This window comes from Gopherus evgoodei, chromosome 3 (assembly GCF_007399415.2).
Source record: "Gopherus evgoodei ecotype Sinaloan lineage chromosome 3, rGopEvg1_v1.p, whole genome shotgun sequence".
Lineage (NCBI taxonomy): Eukaryota > Metazoa > Chordata > Testudines > Testudinidae > Gopherus > Gopherus evgoodei.
In genome coordinates this window covers 189,875,031-189,900,913 of record NC_044324.1, presented here as the reverse complement: position 1 = coordinate 189,900,913, position 25,883 = coordinate 189,875,031, and the positions used below count along the sequence as shown (strand labels likewise).

General features: G+C 40.5%; 1 protein-coding gene across 2 annotated transcripts in view; it reads right to left on the bottom strand.

Moving 5' to 3' along the window:
• Positions 1-552: 552 nt before the first annotated feature.
• The window catches only part of SOCS5 (suppressor of cytokine signaling 5), a 47,156-nt gene continuing 21,825 nt past the window's right edge, over positions 553-25,883 (bottom strand). Inside the window, exons 2-3 of one of the 2 annotated variants that reach the window (XM_030557706.1) lie at positions 11,684-11,729; positions 553-6,353 (exon numbers count right to left, since the gene is read on the bottom strand). In XM_030557706.1, coding sequence (XP_030413566.1) covers positions 4,731-6,341 — 1,611 coding nt within the window. In that variant the 5' untranslated portion in view covers positions 6,342-6,353; positions 11,684-11,729 and the 3' untranslated portion in view covers positions 553-4,730. The remainder of the gene's footprint in view (positions 6,354-11,683; positions 11,730-25,883) is intronic. The other variant, XM_030557705.1, reaches the window with a different exon arrangement.

Here is a 25,883-nt window from a genome sequence, read left to right as displayed (position 1 = left end):
CCCATTGGCCAGGAATGAGGAGCTGTGCCAATGGGAGCTGCAGGGGTGCTTTGGTGCCTTCTGGGACCAGCGTGGTACAAGCAGGGAACAAGAGCCAGCACCTCAAACCCCCTCCTGCACCCAAACCCCAGCCCTGACTCCCCTCCCAGAGCCAGCACCTCCCCAACCCGGCCCCACCCCCTGAGCCAGCACCCTGTATCCCCTCCTGCACCCCAACACTCTGCCCCAGCCCAGAGCCCCCTCCTGCACCCAAACTCCCTGAAGTTTGCACCCCTCACTCCCTCCTGCACCCCAAACCCCTCCCATACTGCAAACCCTCCGACTCTGGCCCAGAGCCAGCACCCCATCCAAAACCCCAATCCCTTACGCCAGCCCGGTAAGAGTGAGTGAGGGTGAGCGATGGAATGAGTGTGTTGGAGCCTCAGGGAAGGGTAGGTACTAGGTTGCCCTTAAATTCAAAAAGTGATCCTGGGCGTAAAAAGGTTGGAGACCACCGATTTAAATAAAAAGATGACACGATGGCAAGTAAACACGTTAGTTATTTGCTAAAAATGGGAGGAAACACTGAAATGTTTAATTCAAAACTTAATGCAGCAAACAATAAAAATATGCAACATTACCTGTTATGTAACATGTAATAGGAACACTTCAAATATACATGACTGGAGTTTAAAGCACATTAATTTCAAAACATGATAAGCAAGTCCTCTTTTAAAAAAAATAAAATTCTAAAAAGAGTTTCTTCTGATAGAAGCACTTTGTCCCATATTTTCTACAAGATGACTATTTTCAGAAGTTCATGGAAAGTCAATCTGAAGGTTATACATAATCTAAGCACCGGAACAATTAAAATTGTTTAAATACTATTTTTGCCATGTAAGTTCTGATTGCAATGATATTCGGCAAGCAATTATCCACTTTGGGTAGGTCTACACATCCACTGAACACCCACAGCTGGCCGATCCCAACTGACTCAGGCATGGGCTGCAGGTTTGTTTCACTGTTGTGTGGACTTCCCGGCTCAGGCTGCAGCCTGTGCTCTAGGACCCTGCAAGACCTGGCTCCAATCTGAGCCTGGAAGTCTACACGGCAGTGAAACAGCCCTGCAGTGTGAGCTGGCTGGCACAGGCTAGCTGTGGGTGTCTAGTTGCAGTGTAGACATATCCATTGACATTGTGTAACATGAAGGCCAGCTAATATATTTCTGTTTAATAGACATTGTTTCTAAACAGAGAGGGAACAATCTTTCCTAAGAAATGTTATATATTCTATATATGTAACCATTGTGGTGTTCACTATAAAATTTCCAGCTCTCAAATGTTAGACATGCTAATTTTAATGAAAGTATTGCAATTTACATAATTGAAAAAGTGTGACAAATATATTTTACACACACTCTGAATTCTTCTTAAATGTTCAAAGATTTTCACTAATGTTTCATTATCATGTTCTTTTTCAACTATGGCCAAGATCCTAAGAAGCAAACCCCATGGATGAATCCTTCAACTAGTCTCAGAGGCAAGGATCTTTTTACAGAATCGAGGCCCAAATACATACCTGCCCAATAGGACTGAAATTATGCCAGGGCATATTATTAACCTAAAGAAAGATGTTCTTTAATATTACAGAAGTAGATTGTGCACATCTTTAAAAAGTTATAAAAACAAAATCCAGAAAGTTAAAGATCAAGCAGGCACTTTTATCCTTACGTTTTAATTTAACCTGTCAGCTACAAAGTCAGCCTAATTTTGTAGCATTCAATGCATCAAATATTTTGCCCCTTTGTAATGAAAATAAAGCAACTCAATGTTACTGAAAAATTTGAAACATGACTACTTTTCAGAGCATAGTTAATTGTTAAATCTACTGTAACACTTAAAATCAAGTTTAATTTTGAAGATTGTTTTAGAAACTCCAGGTTTGGAAACAACTCTGCCATTTATTTCCAATAAAATAAACCATTCTGTACTTAAAAAAACCCCTCACTCTAATATGATTTATTGGAGGGGGCGGGGTGGAGGGGAGAGAAGGGGCACAATAAATCGCCTCCATGCAGGTAGCGCTAACAACTGTTTACACAAACATAAGAACAAGTTTTCCAATGTTAGTTTTAAAAATTCACAGCATGTAGAGACTGCAGTAGATATAAAGCAAAGACCAGGTCCCTATTTTGGAACAAAATTTGGATGGGACTTAACATTAGAACTCTATTATTACAAGAACTATAAAGTAAGCTCATCTGGAATCCAAATGAGGGAATACAGAGAGACACAGTGAAGGTACACTTGGGTGCAATTTCATGCTGGTGATTTTTTGTTTAATGTAAGCAGCTAGTCAGAGCAGATTTTAAACCAAAAGTTGCATATTCATTGATACACACAACTCAGAACGTAAGTGACTTAGCACATTTGTACACATGCTTACATAACCTTAGTGAGAAGTATTTACATGTTCAAAACAAAAGTTTCATTTTAACAGTTGAAGTTTAACATATGAAAGCACATTAGCTACTACAAAAAATGCATAATGGGAACAGTTTTCCACAAGCATAAACACATGTTAAAGTACTTCCTGGGTATTTCAAATTAACTCCTTTCAATAGGATTTTACGTAGCATTCTTCCAGTCATTACAAAACTGTTTTATCATTTACTTATCTATTTGCATGTGCATTGTCAATTCACAAAAACAATGAACTTACTTGTACACAATTTTTATGCTCCATCAACATAACTGCATACAATACTTAATCAAGTTCAGATGAAGTTCTCAAAAACTTTGGTTTAATCTTAGTTGGGGATAAATATTTGATGCAACAGAAATCACATCCGCCACCCTAACTTTGCTGAAGAAATGAAGACATTGACAGCATTCTTTGGTAAAAATATGGTTGGGGCATTTTGTACATATGTGCATTTATCAAAAAGTGGTCTTGGTGATACTGATGTACTGTCAATTTGCAGCACTCAATATCAAAATATTCAGTTAATTTAGTAATCAGCTATAATTGGCTGAGACATCATCTGCAACTACTACAGGGGACCAATAATACTTCTGAAAAAAACCTTGTTTTTCTATCACTTATCTTTTATGTTGTAAATACTTGAACTGCAGCCAGTCTATTATTTTGCAGTGACTATAGAAACATTGTTAGGAATCTGAAAAGTTACCTAACAGAGTCAAAGATGAACCAATATTTAATTGCACATACTTGTGCATCAACTACAATATGTACTAGGTAAAGGCTATTAAAAAATGCAGTTAACTGCTACAAGAGAAGCTATGCAAATATAAAACAGAACAGATATACAAGTATAACACTGAACATACTGTACTTTATTAGCACAAAAAAGCCATAACAAGGCACAGCAAGCAGAAAAATACACGGATAGAAGGGTTAGTGTTGCATACAAGAATAAATTTTCTTGTATTTGCAGCCAAAAGGTTTCCTAACTCTCACAGTCACTGCCATAGAGAAGTAACAACATACTGTAGCACCTGATAAAGAAACTAGGGAGCACTTAAGTGGTACAAAAACACATTTAAAAAGGTGACTGGAGATTCCAACACAATTTTAGTGCAAAAATGTCAAGGACAGAACAGTTGGAAACTATTTGATTAAATAAGTTTGATTCACTTATTTAATATTGGAAACTTCCGTCCAATATTAAATAATGGAATCAATCTTAGAATTTCAATTCCAAGTAGTTTGTTCGAATGCTATCAGCACATATTCTAAATATCACAAAAAGGTGCTAAATGGAAAAATGTTATTTACGAATAAAAATAATAGTACCTTTGAAATGTGCTATTTAGTGCAGATTAGTCTTTTTTTTAAGAAACGGTTTTTAAGTTATAATTCAGCTATGAACACTTTCAGCATAAACAATGTTAAATAGTGTTTTAAATTAACATTTCTCACCATCATTTGCAACTGTGACAGATAGTTGTCAGGTCACTAAATTCTTATATTTAGTTTTTAGCAAAGTTTACAGACTGGTTAACTAATGGCAATGATGAAATGTAAGCAAGTTTTCATTTTTTAAAAGATTTCAAATAGCAGGTATTTAACTGTCTGTCCAAGATAGTATTAATCTTGCTAATAATATCATTTAAACACATGAATGTTTTAAACAGAAGTCCACTTCTAATCAGACATATTCAAGCCCTCATCTTTAGGAAACCTAGTGCACTAACTGTGATTGATTTTTAGCATCAAAAAACTCTTAACGGAACACAGGATTCCCATGCTGCTAAAAAACTGCATTTTGAAATGTTTTATTTATTAACATTTGGAAACTTGTTTGAAAAGAATAATTAAACTTTTCAAAAGGAAGAAAGATTTTGTTGAAAATTTTTAACACTACTCAAATCAATTAAAATGTTCAACCAATAAAAAATTAACTTTTGTTTTTTAGCATTAGATGGAATGCCCCATAGTTGCTTCACCCAATTACTACAGCTACAAAAAAAGGAAAAGGAAAACATTTAGAAGTTAGCAAATGATTTTTACATACGACAATGAAAAACACATCGCTTTGTCTCTGCTTATTGTTTCAAAAGGCATCACAACTTGATTTATGTAACAGCAGACAGCATCTGACATAATACTAAACATCAAGATTAAATACAGTATTGCAAAAAAGCTGATGTGCTTGTGGAGTTAAACTAATGCACACAAAAAAAAAATATGCATAACCTAGTAAGCCTATTGGGGACTCTAGATTCTGTTCACTTTGTCTTAATAGGTTCCCGTTCCAACCATCGCACCCTGACTTTTTGTTTATAGTGATATTCCTTTAGAAAGTCTTGCAACATTGATGGTAAAGGGAGGCCATCAATTCCATCATACGTAGTGCACCTGCAGATTACTGCCCGGCAGATATACTGCAGACTAAAAGGAAAAGTCCTGTTCAGAGATACAGTAAGTAATGGTTCAAAAAACATGCAAGAACTAGGGTCTTTATAGTGTTCTAGAAGTCCTGTAACAGTGGAGGAGTGAAATACACAGGGATCATGAGCATCAAAACTAAAATTGTGATTCCATTGCTCAATACGTGCATGGAGGGATCTGTTGTAACGACGGAAGCTCACAGAGAAGAGGTAATCCTCTTGTGCAGAATCCCTGAGCAAAAAAGTGCCTTCGGGTTTGCCTTCCAGAAGTGCCTCTGCCTCATAACGGTCCATCACACCCCAATAACATGGGTTACCGGTTATTTGAAGTAAGTCTGGCACAAGGCAGTGTATGTAATCAATCTGAGTATGTACTTTCCAAGCCCCTTGTCTGCTGATATGGCCATGGCTCTCTCCAGACACCTGACGTTGCTTTTGCCTGCGTGACTGCAAGCAGAGGGTTGTTGTGTCCTCTTCAGAATCACAGTTTCCCTGTAGTGTTGCGCTATTGTCCCCAGTCAGCTCAGTCATACCCGGGGCTAACTTTGGTCCCAGTTTATATAATGGATTAACCTGTGCTGTAGCTTCAAAAGTATGTATTTGGGCATTAGGAGGGGGATCAACCCCTTCTTCAATACTAAGCCTACGTCTCTCTCTAAGTCGGTCTTCTTCATCTTCTGCAGAAATCAAGGAAGGATCAAATGTATCAAAAAAAGTTGAATGAGGGCTCACAGGAGCTGTATGTTGCTTAATCAGATGCCACTTTTGGGCAAGATCAGATCCAGCAGGGAAAGGACATTTCTCAAGCATTAATTCAGAGAGATGAATCTTTCTTTTATTAGAAAAGAGAGGTTTGGACTGTTTGCTGTAAGTTCTCATGGGAAAACATAACCCAACGGTATCGTGAAGCCGCTGTCGCAGAGTACGGCTACCTACAGTCCTGTTTGATACGCTGTCCATATCATGAACAGAGCTCACACCGTATCTTCGCTCCCGCCTTTGCAAGCCGCTTCGTGTTCGACCAAATCTTTTATCGTTATCCAAGGAGCTTTGGGTTTTCGTAGAACAGGAATGTTTCTTCTTCCCACCCCAAGGAGCATGCCGAGAGTAGGAATCCCTTTGTGCAAGTCTCGTTCCTGTGGCCACAGACGAGTCATTATCTTTCTCAATGCTTATTTCGACAATCTGAGGGATGTCAGTGACACAATTCTGATTTCTCCTCACTGAATTCTTCGAAGGACTTAAACCCAGTTGTAAGGCAATGTTCTCTCTTAAAGGGCTGCTTGGTTGCTGCAGAGCCAAATCGGGTACATGGATACTTCTGTCTTTAATAGATGAACATCGAGTGGAGTCTACATCTATGTTTTCATTTCGGTTTCCACCTTCATGACTGAAGAGATTCTGGCATCTGTATTTGAAGTTGTTCCACATCTTTCCCACTTGATCCATGGATTATGTTACCTAAATTCAAAGAGGGGATGAAGAGATTTTAATCAAAAAGAAATAAAAATTAAAAAAAAAGATACCTATTCAATTAATAGAACAAAAACATTCAAATGAGTAAGTTAGAGGTATAGAGAAGATACAGTTAGCTGAAAGTTAGGAAAATTATAGTGCCTGCATAGTTCTGTGGTGCTATATGTGTTGCAGTATTCACATATTAGGAAACAAGTATAGAAAAGAATGCAGTCAAGCACAAGTGACTTGTTTCCAAAAAGATATATAATAAATAACAACATCTCACCTTACAAAAAGACCCCCCACCTTGCCACAAAATAGCCAAAAGCCCACAAAAGCATTAATGGAGGAAACATAATGGTAAGTTTTCCATTTGGTATTTATATTTGATGGATACTTAAACATGCATATAGAAAACCATGAAAGAACTATATAAAGCCACTACTGCAGAAGTTAAATGTGTATTCGAACCTAAAGTTTGTTATTTACATTTTTTAATTACAGTATATTTAAAGTTTCCAAGTCTTCATTTTGAGTGTCATATATTAGGTAACCGTCTCCCTGAGAGAGTTTCCAAGAAACTGTAGCAAAACAAATGATGAAAAATTAAGGATAAAGCCACTGAGTAGACTCCAGCAGAGCAGTTATGAAATCATGCAAACACACACTTTCCATCCCTGAAAGAGCAGTGGCCCTCTCTGCAAAAACAGTTAAGATTCACAAACTAAGCTGAAAAGTCAGGCCATGGTACAGAAAGTTTCGAGCTGTATTTAACAGACGTGAGAACTCAGACATCAAAATTCAAAGTTTTGATAGTAATACAAAGCTGACAAGAGTCAATTCCCAGGAGAAGCAGTAAGATACTCACAAAAACTTGTAGTTAGTTAGAAGTTAACTCTTAAGCAAAGCCTCAACTATGAAATGCCTAAAAAAACCCAGCATTTCTCAGTGATTATTTAAAAAAACAAAAGCAAAAACAAGGGGAAAGACCATGGAACTTCTGTTTTTACCTGTAGCATTATACAGAACCAGCTCTGCAGATTGAGCAAGAGGACACAGCCACCCATTTTTCAAAACATTGTCAAAAATACAAATATTAGCAGCATTCACACTGCAGTTGCTGTTTTAAAAGCCAAATTTGATAACCTAGAATCATGGCACAAAGAACATGGGAGCTGCCTGGAATATTTTAATGAATCACATGTTCATTTAGTTTGATTGCTATTGTATTGTTTGCTACCAAAGAGTTAATTTCTGCCACACTGGGCAGAAAGACAATGGCTTTATTCAAAAGATAATACAAGTATCAAGTCTCTCTGGTAACTCCAAGGAAAGGAGGAATCAAGGTGGAAGAAAGTGGGAACAAAGACTTGAGAATTGTTAGGGTATGTCTACACTAAAAACTTAAGTTGACCTATATTAGGTCGACTGACAGGTAGTGCATGTCCACATTACTCTCCTTGGCTTGGGCTGCCTACTGCTCCCCGCCAGTGGCCCCAACTACACGGACGTAAGCCTCTTGTGGATGTGGAGTTATGTTTGTGTAGTAGGGCACTTACACAAAAAAAGACTGTAGCGTAAACTCGGATGTAATTAGGTCGAGATAAGCTGCTTTACAGTGAAATAACTGTGTAGTGTAGACCAGGTCCTAGAAATAGCAGCCTTGAGACACAGACACCAGGTCTGCAGAGAAAGGCTAAATTGGTCCACAAGAGAATTGGGGGTTTGGGGAGCAAGGAGGGGAAGTTGTTATACAAAGGCTAAGCTGGGCCTACTTAAGTTTTGAGGACAATGCTAAACTTAGCTAAGACAATGGGTATTTAGGCTTGTTTTTTTAACATCTCTCTCTCTCTCTCTGATTAAAAAATAATAATAATCTATAGGAATTTACCAAACAAACCACTCTCTGCCACTGCATTTTGATACTGTTCACAGCTCCCTGAGGGAAGTCTTTAGCAGGAGCCAAATCCAATTGGACCCACTAGGTAACAAGATTGGTAAACAGGGGTGTTTGTGCCTGGAGACCCAGTTTAAGAATGGGATGAGTCAAGGGATTCTCCTCAGAGAAGTGCAGGTGTGGGCCTCTCACTTGAAAGAGTTGCTCACAGAGACATTAAGTCAGGGATCAAATGTATAGTTTAACCTTGTGTCACAGTTCTAGAGTAACAAACTTGGAGCACCCTACTGGTTGCTGTGGGAGCCCCAAGCAACAGAAGCTTCTGCTAAAACATCTTGAGAAAGAATAAAAAGAGCAAGCCAGTAGTCTTCAGACAACTTCATAAAAAGAAAAATATAAGCATTGAGTTGAGATTCTGGAAAAATCAAATTAGAGCTAAAATGTTAATACTTATTAGGCTCCCTGACATTGCTGCAACAATCTATCTAGAACACTGGGTCCACAATGCTCGGCAACTCACAGTGCTAAAGATCCAACGTAGTAAAAGAGCATATAAGATTAAAAAAAGAAGAGAAAACAAAGATCACTGAGAAAGGAGAGACATTATTGTTTATCATTACAGACACAGATGACAATTTTAGCAGCTGCTAGGAAAATAAAGAGAGTTTATTAAGAATCATAGAATATTAGGGTTGGAAGAGACCTCAGGAGGTCATCTAGTCCAACCCCCGCTCAAAGCAGAACCAACCTCAACTAAATCATCCCAGCCAGGGCTTTGTCAAGCCTGACCTTAAAAACCTCTAAGGATGGAAATTCCAGCACCTCCCTAGGTAACCCATTCCAGTGCTTCACCACTCTCTGAGTGAGATAGTTTTTCCTAATATCCAACCTAGAACTCCCCCACTGCAACTTGAGACCATTGCTCCTTGTTCTGTCGTCTGCTACCACTGAGAACAGCCAACCTCCATCCTCTTTGGACTAAAGAAGATCCTATAAAACTTCTCCCCTTATTTAAGCTTAACAGAATAAACACAAAGAGGAGGGAATAGGTCCCTTTTTGGAAAGCCTTTAAAACAGCAAGACTTTTTACCTTAACTTCAGGCCAAGCATAAACATTTATTTTGTATGAGGGTGCAATGCATTCAGAATTGCATTTTCTAAGCATGTTGATTTACGAAGATACCATATGGGATGTTGTCCAGGATTCAAAACGATACAAACCTAGAGAGTGACCTCTTCTACTTCCTGTAAGGCTATTAGTTAAGTCATGTAAACTAAAATTGATACGTCTGATGTGTTTGAAATTTCTTGTAATCAGTATGTGGGCTGCAAGTTGCCCCCTATAGCTATCCCTGAAGTGACTGCAGGCATGCAGAAAGTGTACTCTTTTAAATTGATGCTCTGAGAATTAGGTCCAGAGATTAGTTGCTTCTAAGGGTATGTCTACACTACAGGATTATTCTGATTTTACAGAAACCAGTTTTTGGAAACAGATTGTATAAAGTCGAGTGCACACGGCCACACCAAGCACATTAATTCGGCAGTATGCGTCCATGCATGGAGGCTAGCATCGATTTCCAGAGTGTTGCGCTGTGGGTAGCTATCCCACAGTCTTCCCCGCTCATTGGAATTCTGGGTTGAGATCCCAGTGCCTGATGGGGCAAAAACAGTGTCGCGGGTGATTCTGGGTAAATGTAGTCAGTCAATCCTCCCTCCGTAAAAGCAACAGCAATCATTTCATGCCCTTTTCCCTGGATTGTCCTAGCAGACGCCATAGTACGGCAACCATGGAGCCCATTTAGCCTTTTTTCACTGTCACCGTATGTCTCCTGAATGCTGCTGGCAGACACGGTACTGCAGCGCTACACAGCAGCATCCCTTGCCTTTGCAAGTTAGCAGAGACAGTTACCAGTCACATTGTACCGTCTGCTGCTGTCATGGGTGCTCCTGGCTGGCCTCGGTCATTCCCTTCTTTAAGTTTTGTCTAATGGAGAGTCAGTCCTACCTAGAATATCAGGCAAGCCTACTAAAGTACCAGAGAGACAAACAGTCGTTCCGGGTCAGAGCCCCAGACATCCCGCAGAAATGATGAGCTGCATGCCATTCTAGGGGGTGCCCCTGCAACAACTCCACCCATTGCTTCCCTCCTCCCCTACCCCTCCTGGGCTACCGTGGCAGTTATCCCCCCATTTGTGTGACGAAGTAATAAAGAATGCATGAATAAGAAAAAACACTGACTTTATTGCCTCTGCAAGCAGAGATAAAGGGGGGGAGGGGGGAAGGCAGCCTCCAGCTGCTATAATATTCCAGGCAGGACTGAATCTCCATTAGACAAAGCTTAAAGAAGGGAATGACCAGGAGTCATTCCCATTTTTGCCCAGGCACCCTCGGCTGACCTCATTGAGGCCAGCCAGAAGCAGTCATGGGATGATGTTGACGGATACCAGTCATATTGCACCGTCTGCCATCAGGAAGGGAAGGGAAGGGGATGCTGCTGTATAACACTGCAGCACCGCGTCTGCCAGCAGCATCCAGTAAACATACGATGACATTGAAAAAAGGTGAGAAACGATTTTTTTCCCTTTTCCTTCACGGGGTGGGTGGCTGACAACATATACCCTGAACCACCTGCAACAATGTTTTTGACCCTTCAGGCTTTGTAAGCTCAGTCACGAATGCAAATTGTTTTCGGAGAGTTTGGGAACTGTGGGATAGCTAGAGTCCTCAGTCCCCACTCCCTCCCTCCATGAGCATCCATTTGATTCTCTGGCTTTCCGTTACACTTGTCTCAGCTCCGTCACGCAGCACTGTGTTGAGTCCCTATTGTGGCCTCTGTCTATCATTGCCTTGGAGATTTTTTCAAGTTCTTTGGCATTTCGTCTATTGGAACAGAGTTGTGATAGAACAGATTCATCTCCCCATACAGAGATCAGATTCAGTATCTCACGTACGGTCCATGCTACAGCTCTTTTTTGATTCTGGGACTGCATGGTCACCTGTGTTGATCGGCACTCCATGCTGGGCAAACAGGAAATGAAATTCAAAAGTTCGCGGGACTTTTCCTGTCTGCCTGGCCAGTGCATCCAAATTCAGATTGCTGTCCAGAGTTATCACAATGGTGCACTGTGGGATAGCTCCCAGAGGCCAATACCATCAAATTGCGGCCAAACTAACCCTAATCCGAAATGGTAATACTGATTTCAGCGCTACTTCCCTTGTCGGGGAGGAGTACGAATATCGGTATTAAGAGCCCTTCTATATCGATATAAAGGGCTTAATTGTGTGGACGGGTGGAGGGTTAATGCAATTTAATGCTGCTAAATTCGATATAAACTCAAAGCATAGACCAGGCCGAAGTGGTGTTAAATATAATGGACACTATTCTTACTCAGAAAAGACATGAACCACTATGTCCTGTCTTGAGACTGTATCTCACCATGTATGTTCTGGACCCCTTTCCCAAGCTGCGGATAACATGATTACTATAAAAAGAAAGACAGTTAAACGATATTTTTAGTAAGTTAAGATATATATCTTTACCTAGAAATTTAAGATTTGACACCTGACTATCAAGAGACTTTACAATAAAGTATATTTAATTTATATATGCAATGGCTTATGTTCAGACAATTTATCATACCAAACAAAAACCTTGAAGGCTTTTCCTTTTTTAAGTCTGTTAATACTTGCGGAGAGACAGGATTTTGCAGAAGATCCCAAAATGGATCTTTTTAAACAGATCAAGATGAGAAGCATCTGGATCCTTGAGGCTGCTGAAGCTATGGACATATTTGTATAGACGTTGTGGAAAATGTTGCTATATATTTGGTCTCACATCTAAAAGCAGTGGTTTCCAAGTTCTGGTCAGCAGAAGCATTTGGTGGCCTGAAGAGCTAGCTGATCACTTGATGCTGGCTCTCCTTATCTCCAGCTGCTACATCACATCAAAAGACAGCTAAAAATATATATTTTCCTACTATTACTCTTCCAGGTAAGCAACTGCTGTAGCTACCCCTGGGGTGTTATTCATTGTAAAGCAGAGGGGGTGGTGACCCATGCACTTAAAATATGGGAAGGAAGGTTAGCCACTCGAAAATCTACTTAAGATGAGGTCACACTATACTATGAAAGTTTAGGGGTGGGTTCTCCAAAATGATGGCGTATGTTTCATTTCAGGTATCCAAGAATCAGTAAGAGGATTTCAGGAGGAGAACAGTAATCACAATTCTCTCAGCTGCTAGTTAGAATTTTAACGGCAAAAGGCAGGAGTAACAATTGAATGATTATATATATAATCTACTGCTTCCTTACCCCAAATCCCCAGCCTGTAGTAGCATGAGTGAGCTTGAAATATTACTGAATTACAAAGAAATTATATGAATAAAAGGCAGATTTACCAGAATAAGGAATGTGGCATAACAGTTAAGGAATAAAAAAGATATGACTATTCATAGATGAAGCTACTGAACAACACCAGAGTGATTAAAAAGACCTGATTTTCAAAAGCTCTAAGCATCTTCACTTCCCATTTACTTGAGTGGGAACTGAGGTTGCTCAGCACATCTCAAAGTCAGGCCATCAGTGAACATCAAAGATTTTTCCAACACAGCCTTCTCCCAAAACAACCCCTCCTTGATTAAACTGGGAGGCAGAAAACCTGTTTAAATATAAAACTATACAGAAAGTGCTAGACAGGTTTTTATGATTTTTAGAGGGAATGCATATCTGCCTTACACAAATGAAAGTCCTATGTTACTTAAAACATTTGCTCTACTGAATATATTTGGCAGAGAGGCTAATTACACACAGTTTTAATTCATTAAAACCTAAAAAAATGCATGGCATCTTATCCTGAAGCTTTGGATTTAACAATATTTTTATTTAAACCTTACCTGTCTCCCTTTTGTTCTTCAAACCTGCTCCAGGAGGTGAAGCAGCAACTCACTTCCTATAATTTGTTAACACTATTAGCTGCTTTGATGTAGGCCTGTATGCAAGCCTTTCTGAGATCACCATGCAGAATGGCTACTTTGCTAACCCATCTTAGCTAATGGAAGAGTGTTTCTGGAACTCGTGCACTTCTCAGAGTTAAAGTTTTATGTCCCATATTGGAAGAAGGCTCAAATTATTCTTCAAATAGTATTTAAAGCCTGATTCAAATAATTTCGGATACTTAATTTTAAAGTTCAACAGATTTTCTGTTTCCAGGGTTTCTTGGGCTGGCACTACATTGACAAAACATGGATTACTTCTGCAGCAGCTCAAAAGCCACCTCCATAAAAAGTTAACATTGCCAGTAGTTTTTGTTTGTTTTGTTTTCCATGGCTGTAAAACACCACCCTACAATTTGCCAGAATTTGCTAATCTTCTGGAATGTATTTGCTATCAGTGATCTTCACTGCAGCGCAGTACAGTTTTTAAACAACCCTCAAATACCTTCTATAAAATAGATAAGCAAGAGAACTATTTCTACTACACGTTCTTGAGTTTCCACTACCTGTTATGTGTAGTCATTTACACCTGTGTAAAATGAGCACACAGTGAGTGTAAAATGCTAGTATCATAATGTTTCACTGCAATGTCATGTTTTACTCCCACTTTGCACAAGTGCATACAGATGTAAGTGTGTGACATTCTATACCTTGGGGGAGCGCCCTGTAACCTCCATATTTCTCATTTATACATAATTGTGATCTTGCATATAAAGCAGGCCATGTGAGGTATCGGAGAAAAGTTATGATCTGCTGAAAGTTATTTTTCTATCCATATATGTACATCATTAATACATATGAAATTATGAGAATTGTGTTGTATGGTTGTCACTAAAACATGCTGTAAGTTGGAGAATCAGCCAGATAGTAACTCCCCAAAAGTACCGAAGTAACCAACGCCCGGGCAGGGTGTCAAAACAACCCATCACCTGCCATTGTCCAGCAAGGGAGCTACAATACAATGACTCACCTGCCTGAGACCACACTATGGGAATTGCTCAAGCTTGCCTTGGGACTCAGCAATGCCCATGAGACATGCCTGGACTTGTATTTTCTAAGCACATGGACTAAGGGTATAAAATAGAACACAGAAGGCCCATGATTTGCCTTTCTCCTGCCCCCACCTACGCTGCAAGCAACCAAGACTCTCAGAAGAAGACTGAAGACTCCAACAGAAGAAATTGTCCAGGTTTAAGGAACAAGACCTGTATACTGAGGACTGCAATATGCAGTGGGGTGAGAAAAACTGCTTAATCTAGATGTTGCCCAGTTTAATAGGGTTGAAAGTTTAGACTGCGTACTTATATTTTATTTTATTTTGGTAACTAACTCTGACTTTTTGCCTGTCACTTATAATCACTTAAAATCTCTTGTAGTCAATAAATTTGTTTAACTGTTTATCTTTACAGTGAGTTTGTATGAAGTGTGTGGCAAAACTGCTCAGGTTTGCAAAAAAGCTGGTGTATATCTATTTTCCATTGATGAAGTGCTGAACCAGTTAATAGATTTACATTGCCTATCTTGAGCAGTGGAAGACAGTATATTCCTGAGGTACAGTGCTGGGAGGGATTTGGCTGGTACCTTGCCTAGTGTGAATCATGAGTGGCTCTGGGAGCATCTGGGCAGGGCCAGCTTTAAGCCAATTTGCCTGATTCCCTGGAATTGGGCCCCGCGCCGGCACCTTTTTAATTTTTACTCATCCGACGGCACTCCGAGGGGTCTTCAGTTGCATTTCAGCAGCAGGCCCTTCACTCGCTCCGGGTCTTCAGCGGCATTTTGGCAGTGGGTCCTTGAGTGCCGCTGAAGACCCGGAGCAAGTGAAGGACCCGCTGCCAAAGTACTGCAAAAGACCCGGAGCGCCGCCGGGTGAGTAAGAAATAGGCCGAACACTTGCTAAAGCCAGCCCTGTAGCTGGGTGTGGGGCTTCACATGCAGTTGTACTGAGTGATAACAGCACCTGGAGAGATGAAAACTCTGCACAGCATTAATGAAGTTTAGGACAGCCATTAGTTCAACACCACCCAAATGTTAACTTTTGTCTTTACTACCCGTTAGGCGTCCTACCAGATCATGTCCTTATTCTTATGGACTGAGTTCTCTCACAATCCTTTTCTGTAATTAGCTGCTGCACCAGCTGGAATTTTGATATAGGATTTCCTACTACTATGAAAATTCTCTGCTAAGTTTGTTTATCTCATTGTCTGTCAGAGAGGAATAAGTTTATCTGACTCAATTTAGTTGAGATGAGAAGTAAAATTTGAACTGATAGTACTAAGGTCATATACTGTATCATGTCCACAAAAGCCAAAATAACTTACCTCAATGTAATCCCAAAATAGGTTTATTAGAGAACGGTGCATATTGAAAAAAGGTATTGTTTTAGCTCTTGTATTTCTTAGTCACATGACAACTATTTCAAACTTTGGGAAAGCAACTTCTCATAAGTCAATCCTAAAAATATATCTATATTTACACTAAACATGGATCAGGTTACAAGTGACAGCTTGTTATGGCTTTGTTGCATCAGCAAAATTAATCTTCTAAAAAAAAATTGTACTTTTTTCAAATGGTTCAATACAAAAGTATGCCACGTGGAGTAAAATGCTTAACTACACCACAGAAAATCATTTTAGGGTTGGCAAGGCCAGAATGAAATAGTATTGCTCAACTATGCTCCCCAGTGAATGTGTTGACAAGTAATAGCTGAAAAGTATAATGACACCAAAACAAAGCAAAGTGTTTGATATGGAGGCACTCAAAAATCCAGTAGTAAGAACCACATACAGTAAGATCTGCGATATGAAAAATGGGCTAACCTCTTCTTAGATTGGTGGTGCGCAATTACTTCCCAAGGATTTGCCTGAATTGGGGACACTACAAAGAATGACAATGCTCAGTATTCAAGACAAAATAAAAATTCCCTACTTAACTACATTCATCTTTAGTTTTTCCATAAAAGACAACACAGGTGACCACAGATTTTGTTCCCCCATACAGATTAAAAAATTAGTCCTTGCATAATTTTACTAAATTTTTAATTTAGTTTGTGAATTTCTAGTCAAGAAATGAGGAAAGGCATTAGCACGCTCCCTACTTTATCCAGTGTGATTTTTTTTTAAATAAAGCACTATATGGGAGTTATATGACTATCCTCGGCAGTATCCCAATTGTATAAAAATTAAGTTACAACTAAAACCTTGATTGCATTCATATAGCAGAAACCTGAAAGTAACAGTCCAGGACTCAAGCCTTTTTTGTGCGGGGATGGGGGGCACAGGGTGGACAATGTGTATCAGTCCACTTTTATTTAGGTACTTTACTTAGAAAATTTTGGCCTGTATGGCTAAGCTGCTTGAAAAAGCCTTCACATGATTTGCCTCAAGCACCTCTCCAACCTTGCGTAACCAGGAGAGTAGAAAGGTAAATATAGGAAGAAACAGAGGGGTACCTAAAGTGTGACTGAAGAAAGGAGGAAGAGGCTGAAATTGAAACTTATGAAGCAGCAAGTTCCCTCCCCACTCTCAAAGTCCAAAAAATAATGAATCACTGTTGCAATACTGGTGATACAATGACAAACAAATGCAAAAACAAAGAATTGGTTGTTTTAAGAGCAGGGATCTCCAACCTTTTTAAGCACAGGATCACTTTTTGAATTTAAGTGCAACCCAGGATCCATCTCAAAGAAAATGTAGAAATAACAGTAATCATACAAACCTAAACACCTTGCCCCACCCCTTCTCCAAGGCCCCATTCCCCTCACTCCATCCCCTCTCCCTCCATTGCTCACTCTCCCCCACCCTCACTCACTTTCAGTAGGCTGGGGCAGGTGGTTGGGGTGCAGGCTCTGGGCTGGGGCTGAAGGGTTTGGAGTGAGGGAGAGGCTCCAGGCTGAAACTGGGGAAGAGGGTTGGGGTGCAGGCTCTGGGCGCAGACTCAGGGCTCGGGCAGCGAGTTGGGATACAGGATGCAGGCTCTGGAAAGGGGCTGAGATGGGGGTTGGCATGCATGAAGGGATGTGGGCTTTGGGAAGGAGTCTGCGTACGTGGGGGGAGTTCAGGGCTGGGTACAGGAGGGTTTGAGGTGCAGGTGCCACTTACCTGAGGTGGCTCCCAGGCAGCAGGGCTAAGGCAGACTCTCAGCCTGCCTTGGCCCTGCACCGCTCTCAGAAGCGGCCGGCATGTCTGGAAGCGGCTTCTGGGTGTGGGGATAGGTGGCATCACGTGCTGCCCATCTGTAGGCACCAGCCCCATAGCTCCCAATGGCCATATATCCCCATTCCCTGTCAACAGGAGCTGCAGGGGTGGTGCCTGCAAACGAGGGCAGAATGCGGAGAACTGTCTCTCCCCACAGGGGCCGCAGGAATGTGCCAGCCGCTTCTGGGAGTGGCGTGGAGCCAGGGCAGGCAGGGAACTTGCCTTAGCCCCAATGTTCCACAAGACTGTTAGCAGCCAATCTCCCGGTTTAGCTACAGGAAGACTGGCAACCCTAGACTGAGATTGACTGTCAGAGGTTCCACATTTGACCAGTCAACTGTGATCTACTGGTTGATGACCCCTGTTTTAAGAGGAACTCTCTGCTTTACTTGAAAGTGATACTTCCTACCAAAAATAATCTCTGAAGATCGGGTTCTTTAAACCAACAAATTTCCCAACTCACATACTCTCCTAGTCAACCATAGCTGCTATAAAACAAACAGAGGGGAGATGTCTTAGGTTCTTACCGCAGTTGCAGGAGGGCCTTATAGGGCCAGTTTGAGACTCAATTCATTTTTTTTAGTGTAAGCAGGGTCTGAGTGAGTTCTCCTCTGACAGCTATCTGGGAGGTGGAGAGACTTCAGGAGCAAGCTGTATTTACATGAACACACCTACTCTGCCTAGGTATTCAGCAGATAGAACTATGTTGCTCAAAGTGATCAACTTTGACTGGTGTTGCATTACAAATCACTTTAGTACTGAATGCAGGGGTAGTGAAATGTTATCAATGTTATTGTCTTTATTGTATGACTAAAGGAGAGCATAATGGTGCTTATCCTGTCCTGATTGAGGAGGTCACCCTCAGCTGAAAAGACCTTGCTAAGCCAGGGGCTCAAATGCATGTGAAAGTAAGAGGGGTGGGGACAGGTGTCTCAGCAAGAAGGTGTGGATGCTGCCTAAGCGTCCCTGATCTGGTTTAACCTGTTTCTCCCCACTGTTCTAATGGAGCCTAGCCATTTAGCTCTATCTTTTGAGTCTTTTGTTAAGTGCTTACTAGAGCTGAAATCACTTGTGGGGTGGGACAGCATTTCTGCCCAGCCTGCCTCAGGTTCCCCCAAGAGCTGACAATCACTAAGAGCTGGGTGGAATCTTAAGAGATTGACTTGCAGAAGTCACAGAGTCAGGTGATAGCAGAAGGCAACCAGCAGGAACAGCAAGTGAGTGGCCAGCCGGCGGAGCAGCTGGCCAGAGAAAGTGCACAGAGAGTGAAGCAAGCAAGGTGCCTTCTTCCCTGGGTGGAAGCTGAACTCACATAGATGCACCTCTGAACCCTTGGTCCTCACTGACCAAGGACATCCACAGTGAGTGGGGTGTGGTGAGGGACAGCTCGACCTGCTGCCTCTCGGGCAGCCCCACAGCCAGCCACACTGGCTGCTGCTGGAGCATTCCCAGGGCCATTCGCACCGGCCGCTGCTCAGCGCGGGCCCCTTGCCCCACCCCCCGCCCGCCCCCAAGATTTAGTCAGAGATATTTATAGTATAAGTCCTGGACAGGATACTTTTACTAAAAAGATCCATGACTAAATTGTAACCTTAATCATGGTTCAGGGGATGATCTCTGGCCACTACAGACTTTCCTAAGAAATTCTTGTGTTTTATCTAGGTCCTTCTTACCATTGCATCTCAGTCTACTGCAAGCAGTCACTAAAGTCTGTACTAATATAACCCTTCTGCCAGGTGGAGTAGGTCAATCAAACACACACCACAGCAAAAAAGTTTCACATCCTGTGATTGTGTTAATGCATCAATTTTTGCAGCTAGTTATGAATTTTTATTGGATCATGAAGAGAGCATAGTAAGGTACTTAATATGGAAGAGAGGGGTACAGGACTCAAATAATTGTGTGTGTACTGCTATGTTTAAGTTTCCTAGCATTTAAACTGCCAAAAATTTTAAAAAATTGGGGCCGGGGGGATGGAGGGGGAACACAGTGCAAATCAAGTATGGAAGCCCTTTTGATGACCTTTACAAAAGTCACAACTATTCTGAGGATAACTATCTACTGGAGTTTTCTCATAGCAGGGTAGATTTTATTTCTACTTTCATTAAGGTCACCAAGAAAGTTTTTATCTTCTCGGTAAAAGAATAACTATAAATATGCTTCATAACTTTTTTTGCCTCAAGTTATCTGCAACAATGGTTTGCTTATATTTATTAATTCCAAGAACTTGCTTACCCTGTCCTCCCCCACAAAAAAGAGGATAGATATCTTAATGCCTGTTCCTTAACAAACCAGAGTTGGGGGTGGGAAGGGAAATGGAAGAAGTAGGTCAGCTTCCGATTGCATTTCACGGACTAGATCGGTAGAAGTGTCAACTTTTATATACAAGCATCTGAAATCTTCTATTCAATGTCAAAATGGTCCGCTAGCTAACGTGTGTCAGTAACCCGATGGAGGTATAACAAACATGTTTTGACATGGCAACAGAAAGCTAGTTTTAAATCAGATATTTGATCTACTCCCTCTTCTGTAATACTGGTTGCAGAATTATGAGGAAATACTTCCATGGCACAATTTAAAAGATTGTGAGCACACAGGATTGTGCAGGGCACAGTTTTGGAAAAACTCTTAGATGAGAAGTTTGATAAGCACATCTTAAAAAAATATGAAAAAAATTAAATTACATTTCCCAGTCAGAAAACGATAAGATTTCAGCTGTTCTGATGGATGCAGTGAAGTGGAGCTGAGTTTCATTTTTAATAATGCTGTTATTTTTTCACTTTTCTATATGATCACAACATAAAAACAAGGTAATAAAAACTAAAACCAGTCACCATTTGTAACATACAGCACAACATTAACATACATCTGCAAAAGCCATTATACAGTTCCAATTTGTCTCTCTAAACAGCAATGGTGTTAAAGTTCTTCAGCTAGAAACCTCTGCTTGTGTGTTGTGAACAGTCTAGAAACCCAATAGTGTCTTACATATAGTATCTATTCTGTTCACCGTTATCAGTGAAGACTGTCAATTTCTTCACACTGAAAGATGTCAAACCCTCCTACACTACTGGCACGAAAGTTTGGGAAAAACCTTAGTGATGGGGGGCAGGAGAGGGATGTATTACGCAACACAGCAGAAGTTACTTAATTCCTGAAAATTTCACTTTACTAAACTCTTCAAGGTCTGTGCACTTTACAAGATTATAAAAATATAAATACATCCAGTGAGCTTTTTGTATTTACTCGTAATAACCTCAGGTATGCCCTCCTCAATGCTAAAAATTAAATGCTTCAGTGTGCCTGGAAAGTTAACAAATCCAGGCTCAGATGGACCAGACCTCATCGGTGTGTGCACATGCCCACATGCAAGCTCCTAAGTTGAGAATGTTTCTCAGAACTTCCCTCCAATAACCCCTGCACTTTTAAGGCAGGGGAGCATTAGCCTGAGCACCAATTCTTATAGAGATCTCAACTGGACAGATCTCAAACCATCATCAGTTCTCTCCTGCTGAATGCCATCTCATACACACCACATGTCTAATGATGTTATCAAATAGCAGGATGTTTGAATGTTTTTAGAATGAGACTGGGAATTTAACATGCATATTACCTGGCAAACAGGGGGTTAAAATCCTGTCTGAGACAGAAGACCTACAGCTACCAGCGGTCAAGTTTGTCAGAAGCAGCTCTGGCTGCCTTACTAATTGGCAAACAAACACCTCATTCCACAGAGTGCCATGGCTAGGTAGAAGACTATAAATCTTGCAGGGAAGAAAAAGCTGGGAGGCTGCAACCAGGTCTAACATGTTTCATGCCTTTATTCTGACCTGCAGGCAGCTCTGTCCTAGACTACGGAGAGCTGAAGATACAAGAGGCACTCTTCGCTATGTTTGAACACTGCGGCTGAAAGGAAGCTGCACTTTACTGTTTTGTACACAGACTGACCTGCCTCAGTGCCCAACTGAAACCCTGTTGTGGCAGGTTCATTTTACACTGTAGCACCAACCACTTCACCCCCGCCCCCATTACAAGAGTAAGATAACATCAATGAAACAATTGAATGCTTCATTTTAAAGCCTTCAAGATGGGAAATTCAAAATTTCTCTGGAAATGGCAATTCACAATATAAAATATACAAAATATGCAGTGTGCTAGAATGAATAACCCAGAGTAAGTTACAGTTCACATTTAACAAGAGGAAGACGAATAGAAAACACATGGAAAACATAGTCAAATTAACATTATAGGAATGACCATTCAGAAGACTCAAGAGGGTTAAAAGCGTAAGTTCCATTTACTTTGTACTCCTAAATTATTTAGGTGCTTTTGAAAATACCACCATTCAGTATTTTGTGGCAAATCAAGCATTCAAGTGAGGAAATTTCTATGTATTAATGCAAGGTGCATTTCTTTGAGCTTTTGTTTGGAGTGAGCAGGTGTTAGGTTTTAAGAGAGGACTACTCCGAGTATGTCTACTCAGGGCTAAAAGACCCATGGCACAGCCACGGCTGGCCCGAGTCAGCTGGCTTGGGCTTGCAAGGCTTTAAAAATTGCTGTGTAGACATTCAGGCTTGGGCTGGAGCCAGAGATCTGGGACCCTCAAGCCTGAACATCTACACACCAATTTTTGTTTAGCCCTGAGCCTGAGTCAGCTGACCCAGACAAGCTAAGAGGTTTTTTTTTAAAATCCCTGTGTAGCCATAATTTAGGAGTCCAGAGATAATCAGCTTGTTAGTTTTGCTGGCAGAACTTGTACATCATTTAAAGCAACAAATGTGCACCTAACATGCACCTAGCTGCATATCAGTACATGTCAGGATTTATTTATTTTTAATTGTGTTTGCTTCCAGTTTTCAAATGCTCAAGGCTTATAAGTCAAAACAAGTATTCTTAAAACCAAACCAAGGACTAATGCTCAAAGACTTTATTCATGCCAACTTTCAAAGTTAAGCAGTTTTGTTTAAGCCTATATGCCAGTGGTTCCCAAACTTGTTTCACCACTTGTGCAGGGAAAGTCTCTGGGTGGGCTGAGCCGATCTGTGTACCTGCCATATCTGCAGGTTCAGACAATCGTGGCTCCCAGTGGCCACGGTTCACTGCTCCAGGCCAATGGGAGCTGCTGGAAGCGGCGGGACAGTACGTCCCTCGGCCTGCGCTGCTTTCAGCAGCTTCCATTTGCTTGGAGCAGCGAACCGCAGCCACGGGGATCCACGATCAGCCGAACCTGCAGACATGACAGGTAAACAAACCAGCCCGGCCCACAGCGGCTTTCCCTACACAAGCAGCAGAACAAGTTTGGGAACCCCTGCTATACGCACATAATTTTAATTGTACAAAGTGTAAGTATGCTCATAACTGAGGAGTGATTAGGTATATTGCTCAGTTTTCTATTAGTCTGTACCTGAAAGGAAATGTTTTAAGTACATTTCAGTCAAAAAGGTGACTGCCTCAGAATTAAGCATGTGTGAAAACAGAGGTTTTATAGAGGAAACTGTTCTGTTGGGTGGATAAAATTCAATGATAAAAACAATATTTTATTTAAATCAGATTTATTAAAAAATATTTTTTTAAAAAATAAACCTACTTAAAATTAAATTTGAAATGGACAGCCTACATTAATGCCTAAATTATTCTAATATGTTAACTGTTTAATTTAAAATATAAATATACTAAGCAATACAAGTTTACTGCCAAGTTTTAAAGGAAGTTTAACCACTGAATTGGTGGAAGGCACTGGCTAAGCACCTGGAATCAGTCTGTGGAAGTTTTAAACCATCTTCTCATGGCAGTAGCTTCTTCTGCAGGTGCAGACACAATATTTTATTTATTACAGTTTATTCAGCTGACACAGTTCAATGACTGCTCAAAGTTAAGAAACCAGCTGGAAGCTGAAACAGCAGAAAAATTTGTTTTCCTCTTCCAGGCTATGAAAAAAAACTATGGGCAAGAGGATGACATGTTCTAGTTCTAAAATCTTGAAGAACATGGTGATCAGAAACAATTAGTTAAATTAAACTTAGCTTTAAATGCAAAAGTCTTCTTATGTATCCAGCCTTAAGGTGATTTTATTTACTAATTAAAGAGATTTTGAATTCTGTTTGTGCAATTTAAACTGAATTCCAATTTCCATCCAAATAATTCTTGTTACAAATCAGGAGTAAAAAGGTTGATCTAGTAAATAAGAAAAGCACCATTCACCTTTTTCTAACATATTAAATGTAAAAAACAGGAATTTGAATCAACTGTAAGTCAAGCTATATAGTTGTTTAAATAAATCTGTATATAGCATAGTTAGGCTCAGCAGGATTTAATTTAAATCCATAGATGTCAGTAAATGTCTATTTCAGCAGACACACTAAAATAGACAAAAAATATCCATCACTGTCTTCAACTACCAGAGTAAATTGACCAAAGTTATGCTACTCCAGCTATGTGAATAATGTAACTGGAGTTGATACAACTCAAGCTGACTTACCCCAGTGTCTTCACTGTGATGGAAGACGCCCTCTGGTTGACTTACCTTATTCTTCTCGGGGAGCTGGAGTACCAATTCAACTGGAGAGCATTCTGCCATCGATTTAGCGGGTCTTCACTAGACCCACTAAATCGACACCCACTGCATCAACTGTAGCAGCATCTATCTCCTGGTAGTGAAGACAAGCTCTAACAGTCAGTAGGAGTGTAGTCTCCCTTTGCACCTTGTGTCTGCAGCGATCAGGTGTTAGCTGCCCCGTGGTCATGCACAGAACCTTTTGCAACTCCGCTATCAAGGCTCTGCTCGCTCCCCCAACCAGCCAGAAGCATGGGAGTGGTGTCCAGGCAGGAACTGTCTGGCCGTGCAGTGGCCTCCCCTGCAATCAGGTGCTTGTCCTCCATCTTGAAGTATTGGCCTGGTATCTCTGCCCACCAGGCCAGGACTCTAGCTTCCCCCACACCTTTTGACTAGGTATCTTGGGCCTCATGACTATGGAGGGAGTCCCCAGAAGGCATTGACAGCACTAGGGTCTCCCTGCAGCCCATTTGTAAATGCTACCCTGACCTCAACACACTCCTAAATTTCCCACAACAGTAAAAGTTAAAATAGTTAAAAATTAAAAAAAAAAATAAAAATGAATAACCATAATTACACACACAAAAATTGAAATCTGCCAAGCCTCGCCATAGGAACAATTAGGTTTTCAAATAGTAAATGTCAATAAACATCAGTTTTACCACACACACACACACACACACACACAAAATCAATTTATGATAAATCGAAGTTTACAGATCGGCAAAGAAATAAAAGTGCTGCTTGAGAACTCAGAGTTTGACTTAAGAGAATTTACTTGGTATATTTTGAAATATGATGTTGACAATGCGTTAAGTTTTAAAACCACAATGAGATAAAACACAGTCAATCCTTCTCTTAAACTCACTCAATTCATACTTTAAAAAAAGCGTGAAAAATGAAGTTACAGATTAAGAAAGGAATCAACTTAAGTTAAATAAAATTAATTTCACACAGTTCTTTTCTTATTTTTGCCCCCGGCAAACAGGGTAACAGCCTGTATAACCAAAATATTGTGGCTACATAACAAATATTCTAATTTTTAAGCCAATGAGGTTAATGGCTTCTAAGACTGGAGACAGCCACTACTTCTTAAAAAAAAAAGTTACAAGACAGTACATACTGTGGCAAGTCTTCAACATGGCCAAAACGTCATGTACATAAACAGTTACTCCTCTCAGTGCCAATATACCTCCCTTCCAAATACACTGACTGTATTGTCAGAAGACAGAGAGCCATAAAGAACCTTCTTAGTTAAATAATTCAGGATAAAACTTCTGGTAGCATAAAGTCTTCACCAGAAGCTTTGAAGTTTTTGATTTATTCAAGTTTTAACCTCCAGAATGACCAGCAGCACAACAGCTAAAGACTATTGCAGGGGTAGCAACCTATGGCACGCGTGCCAAAGGCGGCACGCAAGCTGATTTTCAATGGCACTCACAATGCCCGGATCCTGGCCACTAGTCCAGGGGGCCCTGCATTTTAATTTAATTTTAAATGAAGCTTCTTAAATATTTTAAAAACCTTATTTACTTTACATACAACAATTTAGTTATATATTATAGACTTACAGAAAGAGCCTAAAATGTTAAAATGTATTACTGGCATGCAAAACCTTAAATCAGAGTGAATAAATGAAGATTTAGCACACCGCTTCTGACAGGTTGCTGACCTCTGGTCTATGGGAACATTCCATACCAGTGACCTCATGGTTATAATATTATAAAGAGCAAAAAACAAATCTCTCGCCCATGAGTATTTGGGGTAAGAGTTTCAATATCTACATTAACCTTACCACTGCCCATTACCACCAAGTTCCGAAATAAGAGGTTCTCTCTGCCCCGCCTTCCCCAAGCAGCACTAAATTCAAATTCCATCCTAGGGGGCTCTGATGATCAA